General features: G+C 41.1%; 1 protein-coding gene across 1 annotated transcript in view; it reads left to right on the forward strand.

Moving 5' to 3' along the window:
* Positions 1-13,772, forward strand: part of LOC145415010 (protein MON2 homolog) — a 1,148,323-nt gene that overhangs the window by 387,226 nt on the left and 747,325 nt on the right. Inside the window, exons 10-11 of the mRNA XM_080284427.1 lie at positions 5,603-5,740; positions 7,449-7,608. Coding sequence (XP_080140553.1) covers positions 5,603-5,740; positions 7,449-7,608 — 298 coding nt within the window. The remainder of the gene's footprint in view (positions 1-5,602; positions 5,741-7,448; positions 7,609-13,772) is intronic.

The following is a 13,772-nucleotide window of genomic DNA, read 5'->3' on the forward strand; positions in this document are numbered from 1 at the left end:
TCCCACCAAGGAGGGATAGGAGGCACTGATGCCGGCAGATGACGAGGAGGAGGCTGAATTGACAGTATACTGAACGTTTGGAGAGCTTGGACTAACAAGAGCTGCCTGGATTTGATGGATCAAGTCAGGTTCAAAAGGTCAACTCCCATAGCAGTTTAGAATGCTGGTATTTGGTGGTGAGGAGGAGAATGTTGGATGGCCAGGAAGTGTTTACAATTCAGTTTCATCCTGTTGAGGTACAGGGGAAGCAGGGGAACACCACTCTGTCTGCAGAGACAGCAGGGCTTACAAGAACAAAACACCCCAAGTGCTATCCCCAGAGATGTATGTTGGACAGCTTGATGCATATGTAGGTGCATTGCCCACACACAAATATTTGTGCCAACACATGTTCAGTTAATACCTACCTGTTCCTTGTCACATATAGATAAAAGAGTGTATGCAAAAGATCAGTTTTCTTAAACATCATGGAAGGTAGTGTAGCATTGCTTTGTTTTCTTGTGAAAGGCATTTTGCTTGTTTGCATGTGTCACCCTTGTTCACCTAATGGCAACTGTCCATGCTGGATGGTCTCTGGTAGTATTTCTCTTCACTCCTTTAACCTAAAATAACCTTATCCCAAGTCTGTTTAGGTCTGCTTCCTGGTTTTCAACCCTCGATATTCACACTAATAGATCTTTTAATCAAATATTATCTGACATTCCTTCATGTTCACCTCAGTTTCTCCGGTGCGTCACGTTACCAATGCCTTAAATTCCCAGCTGACCATTCAGCTGCTCACTCACAATTCTGGTATTGCTTTGTTGGAGAGGGATGGTGTCACATGGTGGCACCAATGTACAGTCAATCCTTGTTTTTCCTGGTTGTGGCTTAACCAGTTTTGCTTGCATGCAGGTGAGTAATGCTGCAGTAAATACACTAGTTTAAGGGGTATTGTTTACTAATTTTTTAAAAATAACAGAACAGAAGAAGGAAAAACAAATTTTAAAAAATCCATACACCAAATTACTGGTGTCCTCCATTCTTAAAAAATCTGTAACAGTTGGATGTGAACAGGTGTGGGTTTAAGTTTAGGGGGAAACACCTCTGGGGAAGCGAGTTCCAATGAGATGCAGTTCGGGGAAGAAAAGATTTCTAATAGGTGGAAGTTTTGCAATATGGCAATGTGACATTCCAGTCATGAGTACTACCAGATGCCCATGTAGCACAGGTAAATACTTGGAGAGGTAGCATAATGGATGCAATGAATGGATTTTAGAATGATTTTTAAAAATCATTGTCATCCAATCCTGTGGTGCCCCATTAGGAGCGTAGGAGCCCGGGGCAAGGCAAGTTGGTTCTGACATTTAAGATGAGAGTGGCCAACCTCACTCATCCCTGAGTGGCATTACATGAGCAATAAACCCCAACCATCCCTTGGATATAAACCTGCACAGGCTCAGTCCTACTGGAACACCTTAATTACCCATTAAGCCACCAGGCACCATAATTTGGTTATCTGGTTACCATGCAGTGTAGTAAATGGTTTCCTGGTGTACAGGAAATCATTTAGCTTGTCTCCCAGTGTACTGTAGAGTCATCCATAAGCAGAAGGAAGAGGAAAGAAAGAAGGAAAGACGGAAGAGGGAGTGTAAAGTCACCTGTAGACAGGAGGAGGAGGAAAGAATTAAGGAAATAAAGACACAATAGGAAGGAAGGAAAACTTTTATTAAATCATTTGAAAATTCATGCTATGCTGGTATATTCTAATGTTTGGTGATGTTTTAGGTATTAGAAAGGGTTTTTAGGCAGTCATATAGTTAAATTATGACTGTAGGGGCCTTTTAAGATTGACTCTTTAGTACAGGTAACTCGCACGGAACACGATCTCACGGAACGCGCTCGCAATTATACACGGGAAGGGCTGGGATACATATAAGACAACGTAAGATTAAAAAACCATCATGAAAACTACAAATTAACGCAGGAGAGGCCTTTGAAAGATCAAATCCTCGAACGTCACCGCTCGCAATTATACACGGTAAGGGCTGGGATACATATAAGACAACGTAAGATTAAAAAACCATCATGAAAACTACAAATTAACGCAGGAGAGGCCTTTGAAAGATCAAATCCTCGAACGTCACCGCAGCGCACGATTTGTTTTGATTATGTGACAATTTTCATTCATTCATTCATTACCAGACGCCATGTATCCCAGACAGGGTGGCCAAGGGCTTAGAGTTAATTGTTTTACAGGGAGGGGCACTAATCCTCCACCAACCCCACTTGACGTAGGGATGCCAACAGCATCTGGTGTTCCCAGGCGGTCACCCATCCAAGTACTAACCAGACCCAACGTTGCGGGAAATTATTCAGTGAGTGAGACATTCCCGAGTACAGTAGCACAGTATTTGTAAGTTAAATATTTAGAGTACTTTACTGTTCTGGTAAGTTTATGTGCAACTTAAAGTACTATTAAATAATGTTAAAGCAGGAAATAAAGTCTTATAACCAGTTTACCTGATAGGCGTCAGAATATTGCCTTTTTTATTTGTTCGTTTTTTCCACAGTACTGTACAGTATTTGTAAGTTAAATATTTACTGTTCTCGTATGTACTGTACTTGTAAGCACTTAAATAAAGTTAAATCATTAAATAAAGCCTTGTAACCAGTTAACCCGAATTATATGATTACCCATGATCGGCGTCGGAATATTGCCTTTTTTGTTTGTTCGTTAAACTCTTACTGTACTGCTTTTCTACAGTACTGTATTTGTAAGTTAAATATTTACTGTTCTGGTATGTACTTTTAAGCAATTAAAGCATTGAATAAAGCCTTGTAACCAGTTAACCTGATTTATATGATTACCCATGATCGGCGTCGGAATATTGCCTTTTTTTTGTTTGTTCGTTAAAGACATAATAAGAGAAAAATACATTTTTGTCTTGGTATCTTTACCTATTTGCTCAGGTTTGCTGTAATGGTTTGGATCATTTGATGCAATGCAAATTGTAGAAAACTGAAAACTTTTGGGAAGTGAACGAAAATCTGGGACATGAGACTGACCTTGACTTCACCCTCTAGTGTGTCATCTGCCAGTTCACCACCTGATATCGTGATGAGTGGATGTACGATTTTTTCGCTCGTGGCCATGCCTAACCACACATAGTTATACCCATTATCTCGACCCAGACAGAAAATACAATCTTTTTCCTCCATTGCAAAACACAAACAACCACCCTGTTTACGAGACAGCAATATATATTGCGAAAATAACAAGGTAAAATGATAGAGAAAGATGAACATCTTATGACGGAAGAAGTACGTTTTCCCCGTCTGTAAACGTATTTATTTCTGCTTTGTATCTGTATTCGTAATAATTAGACTTATTGTTAGTTCTGAAACTGCATTACGATTCTATTTTTAGCCATTCTCGTGGTGTGGGAGCTGGAAGTTGTGACACAACTTCCTTATTGCTAATCGGACTGACCCTCTACTTTATTCTCCCGTGGCAGAGTCTAGCCTTGGAGGACGTGCAGTTTTCTCATTTAGGACTGAAAATTCAACTCTTTCGCTCCCTTTTCCAAGCATGGGCACAACGATAACGTAAAAAATAACTCGAAACTACCATAAACATATATCAAAAAGGTGAAAATGTATTCATAACATTTTTTTTTTTTTCCAGCCATTCCTAACAGATTATGTACTGAAATCATTCGATATCACAGCACTACATTTCTAAGTTAAATATGTACTGTTCTGGTATGTACTTGTAAGTTAAAGCACTGGTACCAGTTAACCTGATTTATATGATTACCTATGATCGGCGTCGGAATGTTTCCTTGTGTTTACGTACAGTATTTGTGTGTTGAAGTTTTGCTGTGGAGTACTGTATTTGTGAGTTATAACATTAAATAAACCTTCTAACCACTTAAAGTGCTTTCTAGTGATTACCAGTGACAGATAACAGCAAAACAACACATTTGGGGGGTCTAGGGAGCAAAATATGGAGTAGTTTAAATATACGCGATTTCGCACCTAACACGGCACGGTAGGAACGAAACCCACGTGTTCCGTGCGAGTTACCTGTATTTTTGTTTGTATCTGTCCCCAATCACCAGCAAAAAACGAGGAATGACTAACTGGGTCGTGCTGCTGCCCAGTTATGCAAATATCCCTCAGCTCTCACCCTATCCTCTGAAAGGAGGATGGTTGTTTGCAAGAGAAGGGCAGTTTAGGCTGCAGACCACTGGGTTCATGGAAAGATGAACCTAGGGCAACAGCAACAAAACAGTAGTAGCATCTGCAGCAATTCAGGGAAGCACTGCACATCTAGCTGGCCATCCTCATTATTTGCATGCTCAAACCTACACACATCCTCCCTCTTTACTGCCCTAATTTCACTATAATTTTCATATTTTTCCTCCATTTTAAATGAGAAGCTCCATCAGTATCAGAAGTAAAAGTTCCCAAAACTTCTACCATCCACTGCTAACTCTAGGAGTGGTTCTAGCTTACAGTCCCTCCCTCCCTAGCATGGATCATATCACTCAGATTACATTTCATTACCGACTTCAGAGACATGATTACCAAATATACTCCGACACGTATAGTACACTTTCATTGTCCTTCCTAATATACATTGCAGTCAAAGTATACCACATTCTGCAGCCTCCTTCTGACATCATTGCAACTATTGTAATCCCATTTATTTCAAACATTGCACAAAACTGAACTGCCCCTAGCACCCTTTCAACGCTCAGTGCATGGCCACTCACTTTCTGCCACCACATTGTTGCCATCCACAATAGTGATCATCGCATTAATTTTATCCGCATTCACTGTAAGTCTCATAGATTCCATTCTGTCTCTCCATCTCCTAAATCTCTCTATAGTCTGGTCATTTTCTACATGCAACATTAAGGTATCGATATATGACATCTCCCAAGAGAGTCCCTTGACAGTGTCTATACCACCTTAATAAACAGTCGAGAGCTCATAACAGATCCCTGGTGCACCCTCACTTTTACTGAGAATTCATCACTCAGGGTACCATTCACTTTCAAATAGGTGTTTGCATATATGTACAATATCATAGCACTCTGACAATCCACTCCACAACACCCAGCTTCCTCATTGCCTACTGTATCATCTCTCTAATTACCCATTTGAAAACTTTCTCAAGAGTATATTTCTCTTCCTTTACCCAAGGACTTTTCCTGGAGTTGCCTAACAATAAGCACTGCATCAGTTGTTCTTTTGGGAGGCATGAAACTGGAATAATGAAGGGAATACTGTTTTCATGTGAATAAGATAGATACTGTGTGAGAACAGTACAAGTATTGGAATTTTACATTGTATAGTATGTGGTTCTTAAGTAAGTTGATGCTGGAGTGTGGCAGTGGGAAACATGTTTAAAGATAAAGTAGCAGAGTATTGGAATATTACATCTTACGGTATTATAGTATGTGCACTTAAGTAAGTTGATGGTGGCAGTTGATAATGGAAAATATGTTGTATGATTTAGTAGTGTGAATATTCTTAGAATACTAAAGTAGGAACAGGCAGTACCATTCGAGTAGTGCTCAGGATGTTACCTTTCATTCTTTTGTGATCACAGTCTGGAGATGCTGGACAAGCTGGAGCCACCAAGTATCCCTGAAGGTTATGGTGTTAGTCTCGCTTACTACTGCCTCCTTGATATCATCCGATCCGTCCATCTTGTCATGATGGGACCAAATGCCCCTGCTGAAGGTAATGTACAGTATGTCACCTTTGAAAATTTTGCCATGTTCATATTAATCATTTATTCTTAGCAGTGGATGGAGGTGCCTATTTATTGTGGTATTATTTACAGTCAACAACATTAAGTAACAAGCCAAATGGCCCAGTGTATATCAGGAAACTATTTACTGCACATGGGTATCAACCTAATAGCAAATCGATGGGATAGGGGGAGAGAAATGATGGTGGCATTTTTCCTGTTTGCTTAATGCATAAAAAGATAGTTAGTGTGGATCCCTCATTGTTTATCTCTATCATTAAATTTCATAAAGCCTTGGATCTGGATCCTTTGCTGTACCTGCCCATGGTTTAGGAAAAAATGGGCAGGTTTGTATGGCTCTGTGGAATGTGAGAGGTGTGAATAAAGAGTGTAAGAGTGTGGAAGTCTGAGCATATTCAAGGAAACCAGTGTAGGCTGCCATCTGTCTATCTATAGCCAGACATCACAATCCCAGAAGGGATCCTCTGCCGTCAGGCTGACCACTCTCCAACTCACACTCATCTCATCTATATACTGTATCTCTCTACCCCATCCTGCCCTCACATCCTTGATCCCTTCCTTCCTCTCACCCCTCGCCTAAGTCACATACACTCCTAGTTATACTGTCACTCTGCATTCTTTCCAAGGAATTCCTAATGTAAAGTGAGCCCCTTACGCAAAACATATAACTCCTGTCACAGACCCTCATCTTTTAGAAAATATGGGGAAAAATATGCATTGCAAGTCACAAGTATGGTATGATTCCTTTTGTTTTTTCCCCCATATTTATTACAGTGAAATTAATTCATTGCAGTTTGTCTCTTTTCTAGTTATTTCCCTCCATGAATGTTGTCTGAAGGATGTTACTGTGTGTATTGCTGTATAGTAAATATAATCTCACAGGAGTTCAGATAAACAGCATCTTTTTTTATTTTTCCCCTAATTGATCATCACCTATATGGACTGTTATAATATCTAGGGAATGTGTTTAGTCGAGGGAAACTTAGTCCCTTTTGAATTTTTTCTCACAAAAGCTTTAGTAACATATCCATACCAGCTGCTCTGTCTGAAAGTTTTGGAATTCTGTAATCAAAAGGATTCACTGTATTCATTTTTTAATATTAAAAGGTGTAAAGAGAATATTTAGAGGTACAGTACATCCCACTTTTTGTTGTTGTTGTTACTCTACCCTGGTCTGCCTCGCTGAGTAGACCCATTGACTAATAGCAAGCAGCTCCCATCCTGTGGCAGACTGTACCATGCAAGGATTGGAACAGGGTCCTTCCACTTGGTGAGGTGCAGGTAAAATAGTGGAGGCATAGCCCCCAAGAGGATGAACTGTGTATAGGAGATACTGTGCCATTATGTATTCCTTCAGCCCTGATTTTGACGATATAATAAATGTGGTTGAGCTCCTTCCCTGGGAGCGATGTGCAAAGCCAGCTACCATACTATGGCTCCACATCACTCCCATTGTAATGCCTACCAGGATGATGGTAAACATTCACTCACTGCCTGTTTTGGCCAGCTGACAGGTGCTACACCTTGTCCAGAGGTGACCAGGGACTATGCAGGGCAGGAGCATTTGTCTTCCCTGAGCTGGACACTGGCCGCATACCCTAGCATCTTAATAATTATATAGTTCCAGTACCCTAGCTCCACCCTGGCTCCAAAGATGCTTTATTTCATCCATATATCCTACTTCAGGTGTCAGTGAACAGTATGCCCCAACGGAAGAGGAGAGGAAAGTGCATGAACAGTTGGTCAATTCTGCATGGTGTGGTCTTCTGGCAGCCCTCACCATTCTGTTAGAAGCTTGCACTGATGAAGCTGCTACTGAAAGTATCCTTAAAGCAATACAGGTAAGGAGAGTATTATTCTGCCGCCTCATATATTTAGGTAATTGGTTTTTGGCTATTGCATAAAAAAAAGCCATGAAGGTGCAGTAATGGAGAATGTAGTACACTTATATTTAAAATTCTTAGCACAGTTCTGTCTCATTGCCATGCCATTCCTGGTAGCATTTTCTCTCAAGGGATTCCTCAGTGATAACTGGGGTATGAGATGTACTATTACAATATTACACTTTGGACAAAATTTCATGGCATATTTCTCGCATTTCACATCTTGTAGCCTTCTTCAAGAGTATACTGTATGGTGACTTTACACTCCCTCTTCTGTCTTTCTTTCCTTCATTCTGTCCCCTTCTTTCTGCCTAAGGGTGACTGTACAGTGAGTGACAAGTCAGATGGTTTCCTGTACACCAGGTGACCATATTCTATGCTGGGTTTCGTTTCGTTTCGTTTTTAAAGGCTCCAACATCCTTGCATGTGTCAGCCTTGGTCACCTAATGGCGGCTCTCCACGCTGCACGATCCATTGCAGCCTCCCTGTTCAGTCCCTTAACCCTAAGGTCACACTTAATGACCTCGTCCCATGTCTTTCTCGGTCTATCCCTCATAACCCCACCCCCAATATTAACACTTCTCATCTTCCTCAACCAATTATCATCCCCCATCCTCTCCACATGTCCAAACCACCTCAATCTACCTCTCCTCATCACAACACCAATACACTCCAGTCCCATCCTACCTCTCAACTCTTCCATTGTAAACCCAGCCCCTCCAGGCCTTGGACGCAGGGACGCACTGCACATCCACCTAATCATTGTCATTTCTGTACGTCTGAGCCGGCGAATATCTTCCTTCTTCACTGCCCAGGTCTCACTGCCATACAGCATTACACTCCTAACACATGCTGCATACAAAGACCCCTTAGCATGTAGGGAGAGCCCTCTCAGTGTCAGGAGAGGCAAGAGCTCCCTGAACTTCTTCCAACCACTTCTCACCCTAGCCACAGAGCTAGCTCTAGCCCCACCTCCAGCACACAACATGTCTCCCAAATAACAAAACTCTTCCACACACTCAAGAGATTCACCAGCAAGTTCAATCCTTTCACACCTGACAATCTCCACCTGCTCACCCCGGCACGCCGTACACATAAAATCAGCATTATCTTGCAGTCTACCTCTGATACCACTACATCTCTTATGCACCCATTTATCACACACACCACACAAGATGGAATTACTTCCCACGCCCTTGTGGCAAACTGCACATGGCCACTCCCCCTCGTCTTTGACAGTACTGCCACCAATCCTGGATATCATCACTTTTGTTTTATCTGCATTTACCCTTAAACCCTTTTGCCCCATACCATCTCTCCACTTCCTAAACCTTCCCTCCGCCTCCCTTTCATTCTCTGCAATCAACAGTTCACTTAAAGATCAAACTCTCCAAGATGGTTTGATGGCAGTTGTGCCACAGCAACAGCCCAAAAGTCATTGGCATATAACTCTTACTTAAAATCAAAAACATCTGAATCACTCTCCCAATTTAAAATTGCTAGAAATCATGCAAAAGCTGTATTAAATCTATCTAAATCAAACTCTCTTCAAAAGCAAGCATCAAAACTACTTAACAACCCTAATGACAATAGAATATTCTGGTCAACTCTTAATTCTTTCAATAATAACTTTAATAAGTCATCTTCCATTCCCCCACTAAAATCTTCAGATGGCAATATTACAAATGACCCACGTGGGAAAGCAGATATCTTTGCTAGTACCTTTGCCAGAAACTCTACGATAGATGATACCAGCCAGAATGTCTCAGTACTGGAACTTGATTCTCCCGAAATTGCCCGACTTAAAATACAGACAAGATACGTAAAATCCATCCTAGACAATTTACCTACCAACAAAGCTCCAGGCCCAGATGGAATTCCGCCAATTGTTTTGAAAAAGTGTTCCCCTGAACTTGCCTCTTTCCTAGCTAAATTATTCAGACTATGCATACGTACTTCTTTATTCCCAAATTCATGGAAAGAAGCCAATATCCACCCAGCTCCGAAGAAAGGAAGTTCGTCTGACCCCTCCAGTTACAGACCAATAGCTGTCACATCTTCTCTTGGTAAGGTATTTGAAACTTTAATTAATAAGCATATTGTTAAACATCTTGAATCCAACAACTTAATTAGTGATAGACAATACGGTTTTCACCAAGAAAGATCCACCATTGACATACTCAATCTCTTAACTCATACCATCCATCAATCAATTGATCTTTTTGGAGAAACTCATGCAGTAGCTCTTGATATCTCTAAAGCTTTCAACAGAGTATGGCACCGTTCCCTGCTGTCCAAACTCCCTTGCTATGGACTAACGTCTTTTGTTCCTTTGATTTCTTCTTATTTTAGTGACAGAAAAATTAGAGTAAAAGTAGATGATGTATATTCGAATTTCCACTCAATTAATGCCGGTGTGCTGCAGGGATCAGTTCTGGCGCCAACCCTATTTCTGGTTCATATTAATGATCTTTTATCTGTCACTCACAATCCCATTCACTCATATGCAGATGACTCAACACTACATAGTTCATTCACACTCAGACATCCATTTACAAAGTCTAATATCTCTACCTCTCAACTCAGTACAGCCATCTCCATAAATCAAGATCTATCTACAATCAGTGAATGGGGACAAAATAACCTTGTCTCTTTTAATGCTAGTAAAACTAAATATATACAGTTTACTAATAGACAGATATTGCCAGATTCGTACATTACCTTCAGTGCTACTAATATTCCCATCTCCAAAAGTATTGAAATTCTTGGTGTCTCACTTAACAGTGCCCTCAGCTGGACCTCTCATGTCAGATCACTTGCTAAAACTGCCTCAAAGAAACTTGGATTATTGTACAGAGTCCGTAACTTCTTCGCCGATGAGCAGTTAGCTATAATTTATGAGTCATGTGCGCTCTCAGCTTGAATATTGCTCACCCTTGTGGAATGGTTGTGGAGAGGTTGTATTAAGACAACTAGACAAAATTCAGAATAAAGCTGTTAGAATCATTAACAACCCTGCCATTACATATAAACTACCTCCCCTGCAAGTAAGAAGGAATGTTGCCTCCCTTGCAATATTTTACAGATATTTTTTTGGCAAATGCTCAGACGAAGTTGCATCCATGGTGCCACCTCTCCATGCCTTCCCTCGTGCTACACGGGCATCTGGTAGCGCTCGTGACTGGAATGTCACTCAACCATATTGCAGAACTTCTGCCTATCAGAATTCTTTCATTCCCCGAACTGCATCTCTCTGGAACTCGCTTCCCCAGAGTTGTTTTCCTCCAAATTTCAACCCACAACTGTTCAAGTCTAACTGTTACAGATATTTTATGAACAGAGGACACCAGTAATCTGGTGTATGGATTATTTTTTTTTTACCCATTTGTTTTTCCTTCCTCTGTTCTGTTATTTATAAAAAAAAAAAAAAAAAAAAAAAAAAAAAATCAACACCAAATCATCAGCATACAACAACTCCCACGGGAGTCCGTGGTAACGATATAACTAAATTATGGCACCTGGTGGTTTAGTGGGTAATTAAGGTGCTTCAATCAGATTGAGCTTGTGTAGGTTTGTATCCAAGGGGTGGTTGGGTTGTTTTGCACACATAATGCCACACAGGGATGGGTGAGGCTGGTCACTCTCATTGTAAATGTCAGGAAAACTTGCCTAACCCCGGGCTCCTACACTCCTCATGGGGCAATGTAGGATTGGATGCTGAATGGATGGATATATATATACAGTAGGTACCCACAGTACGTGAGTTCAGAGTAGGCAATCCTCATTGTACGCGAGAACCTGTTTTCTTTTTCGAATTTTAGTATATTTTTGATGATTACACGAATTGAACTCATTGTAAGCGAGATGGGCAGCGAGTAGTGGCCCAAATCCGGGGTTACCCTGAGCACACAACTTTGCCATCCGAAGAAGCATCAACCACCAGCGATGGAGAGTGGATACTTGTCTATGAGCCATTTCCTGGGGAGGATCAAGAGGATGATGCAGTGTCTGAGGTGTCAGAAATAGACTTTGAAGGATTTATGAACAAAGTGAGTGCATTAGCTAGTGAAAGTGTCGAATGTGCTGGTGACTAGAGTGGTGAGGAAGGTGGTGTGTCGAGTGGTGTAGGAGTTGCACACTAGGGTTCCGAGATAATTTGCCGTCAAGTCAATTTGCCGTCAGACAGTTCCCTGTCAAAACATGGACAATTTCCCATCAGTATACTTATTATTAATTAATCAATACTTTAATAACTGTATTTCAGGGGGATCCATAAAAGTCAGTGTGCAGTAGCGTAGGCTTTGGATATTATTTATTAGTTGCACCTTTAGTCAGTATTGGCTAAAGGTGCAACTACCGGTAATAAATAATATCCCAAGCCTCCGCTACTGAACATAGACTTTGATGGTTATTAAAGTATTGATTAATTAATAATAAGTATACTGTATTTATAGAATGACGGAGAATTGTCCAGGGTGCAAATTGTCCTGACGGGGAATCGTCCATGTTTTGACAGGGAATTGTCTGACGGCGAATTGACTTGACGGTGAATTCTCTCCTGCACCTTTTGACACACCACCTTCCTCACCACTCTCCTCACCAGCACTTTTGATATTTTCACTAGCTAATGTTATCACTTCATTCATAAACCCTTCAAAGTCTATTTCTGATACCTAGATATTGCCTCATCCTCTTGAGCCTCCCCAGGAAATGGCTCATAGACAGTTCTCACTCTCCATCACTGGTGGTTTAATTACGGTAACTTGTTTCTTCCTCGCTGTAGTCGCCTTTGAATTATTCTAGCGTCACCCATAGCTGTCTTCATTAATGACGGCAAATTGTCTTGTTATCGTTGTGACGGCAAATTGACTTGATGCTCAATTGTCCTGAAACCGAGTGATGCAGGAGACAGTTCGCCTGTTGTCCTCTTGGGGTAAGGTGAGCTGCCATATTCTTGTTGGTTTAGTTAAGCCATATCCTTGTTGACTTAGTAAAACCATAATTTTTTTGGTTTACTTTATCTTAGGTATTATGTCTTAGATAGTTTCCCTGTACAGTACAATACTTAGGCCTGAAAGGAGTCTCAAGGGTTGCCCATGAAGGGGGGTGCCACCCATATATAATTTTTCCCATAAGTTTATGTATTCAGAGTACGCACATTCATAGTAAGCGACGTCCTATGCCGCCCATATACTCGCATACTGTGGGTACCTACTACTGTATATATATACAGTATATATATACTGTATATATATATATATATATATATATATATATATAATGTGGAGTGGAGGGGAAATTGTTGAGTGCTGTGAAGAGTATGTACGAGGGAGCTAGGGCTACGGTGCGAGTGGATGGTGAGCTGAGTGAGTTCTTTGATCTCAATGTGGGACTGAAACAGGGGTGTGTGATGTCTCCATGGCTGTTTAATATATATATGGATGGGGTTGTAAAGGAGGTGCAAGGTAGGGCAGTGGATGTTGGGCTGGCCCTAATGAATGAGGGTGAGATTTGGAAGCTTCCGGTGTTGCTGTTTGCTGATGATACAGTATTGTTGAGTGAGGATGAATGGGAGTTGCAAGGTTTGGTGAATGAATTTGGGACAGTGTGTAGGAGGAGGAAGCTGAAAGTTAATGTAAACAAAAGTAAAGTTATGGTGTTTGATAAGAATGAAGTCACAGAGTGTGCAGTGAGGTTGGATGGTGAGGATATGGAGAATGTGAGTGCATTCAAGTACTTGGGTAGTGTTATGAGTAAGGATGGAACTGTGGGGGATGAAGTACATGAAAGGGTACAGCAGGGAAGGAAGGTTGTTGGTACACTGAAAGCAGTGATGAGAAATAGGGAGGTGAGTATGAAAGTTAAGAAGTCACTGCATGATAGTATTGTGATCCCTACCCTGACGAATGGAAGCGAGGCGTGGACCTTGCAAGAGGGGAACAAGTCAAGAGTGAGAGCGGTGGAAATGAGTTACTTGAGAGGAGCATGTGGAGTGACGTGGAGGGACAGGTTGACGAATGAAGAAGTGGAGGAACGTTGTGGGGTAGATGTGGATGTGGTTGAGAAGATTAGGAGAAATACACTGAGGTGGTTTGGACATGTGGAGAGAATGGAGAATGAAA

The sequence above is a fragment of the Coenobita brevimanus genome, chromosome 101, assembly GCF_032717465.1.
Source record: "Coenobita brevimanus isolate Jiangsu-jjx chromosome 101, ASM3271746v2, whole genome shotgun sequence".
NCBI lineage: Eukaryota > Metazoa > Arthropoda > Malacostraca > Decapoda > Coenobitidae > Coenobita > Coenobita brevimanus.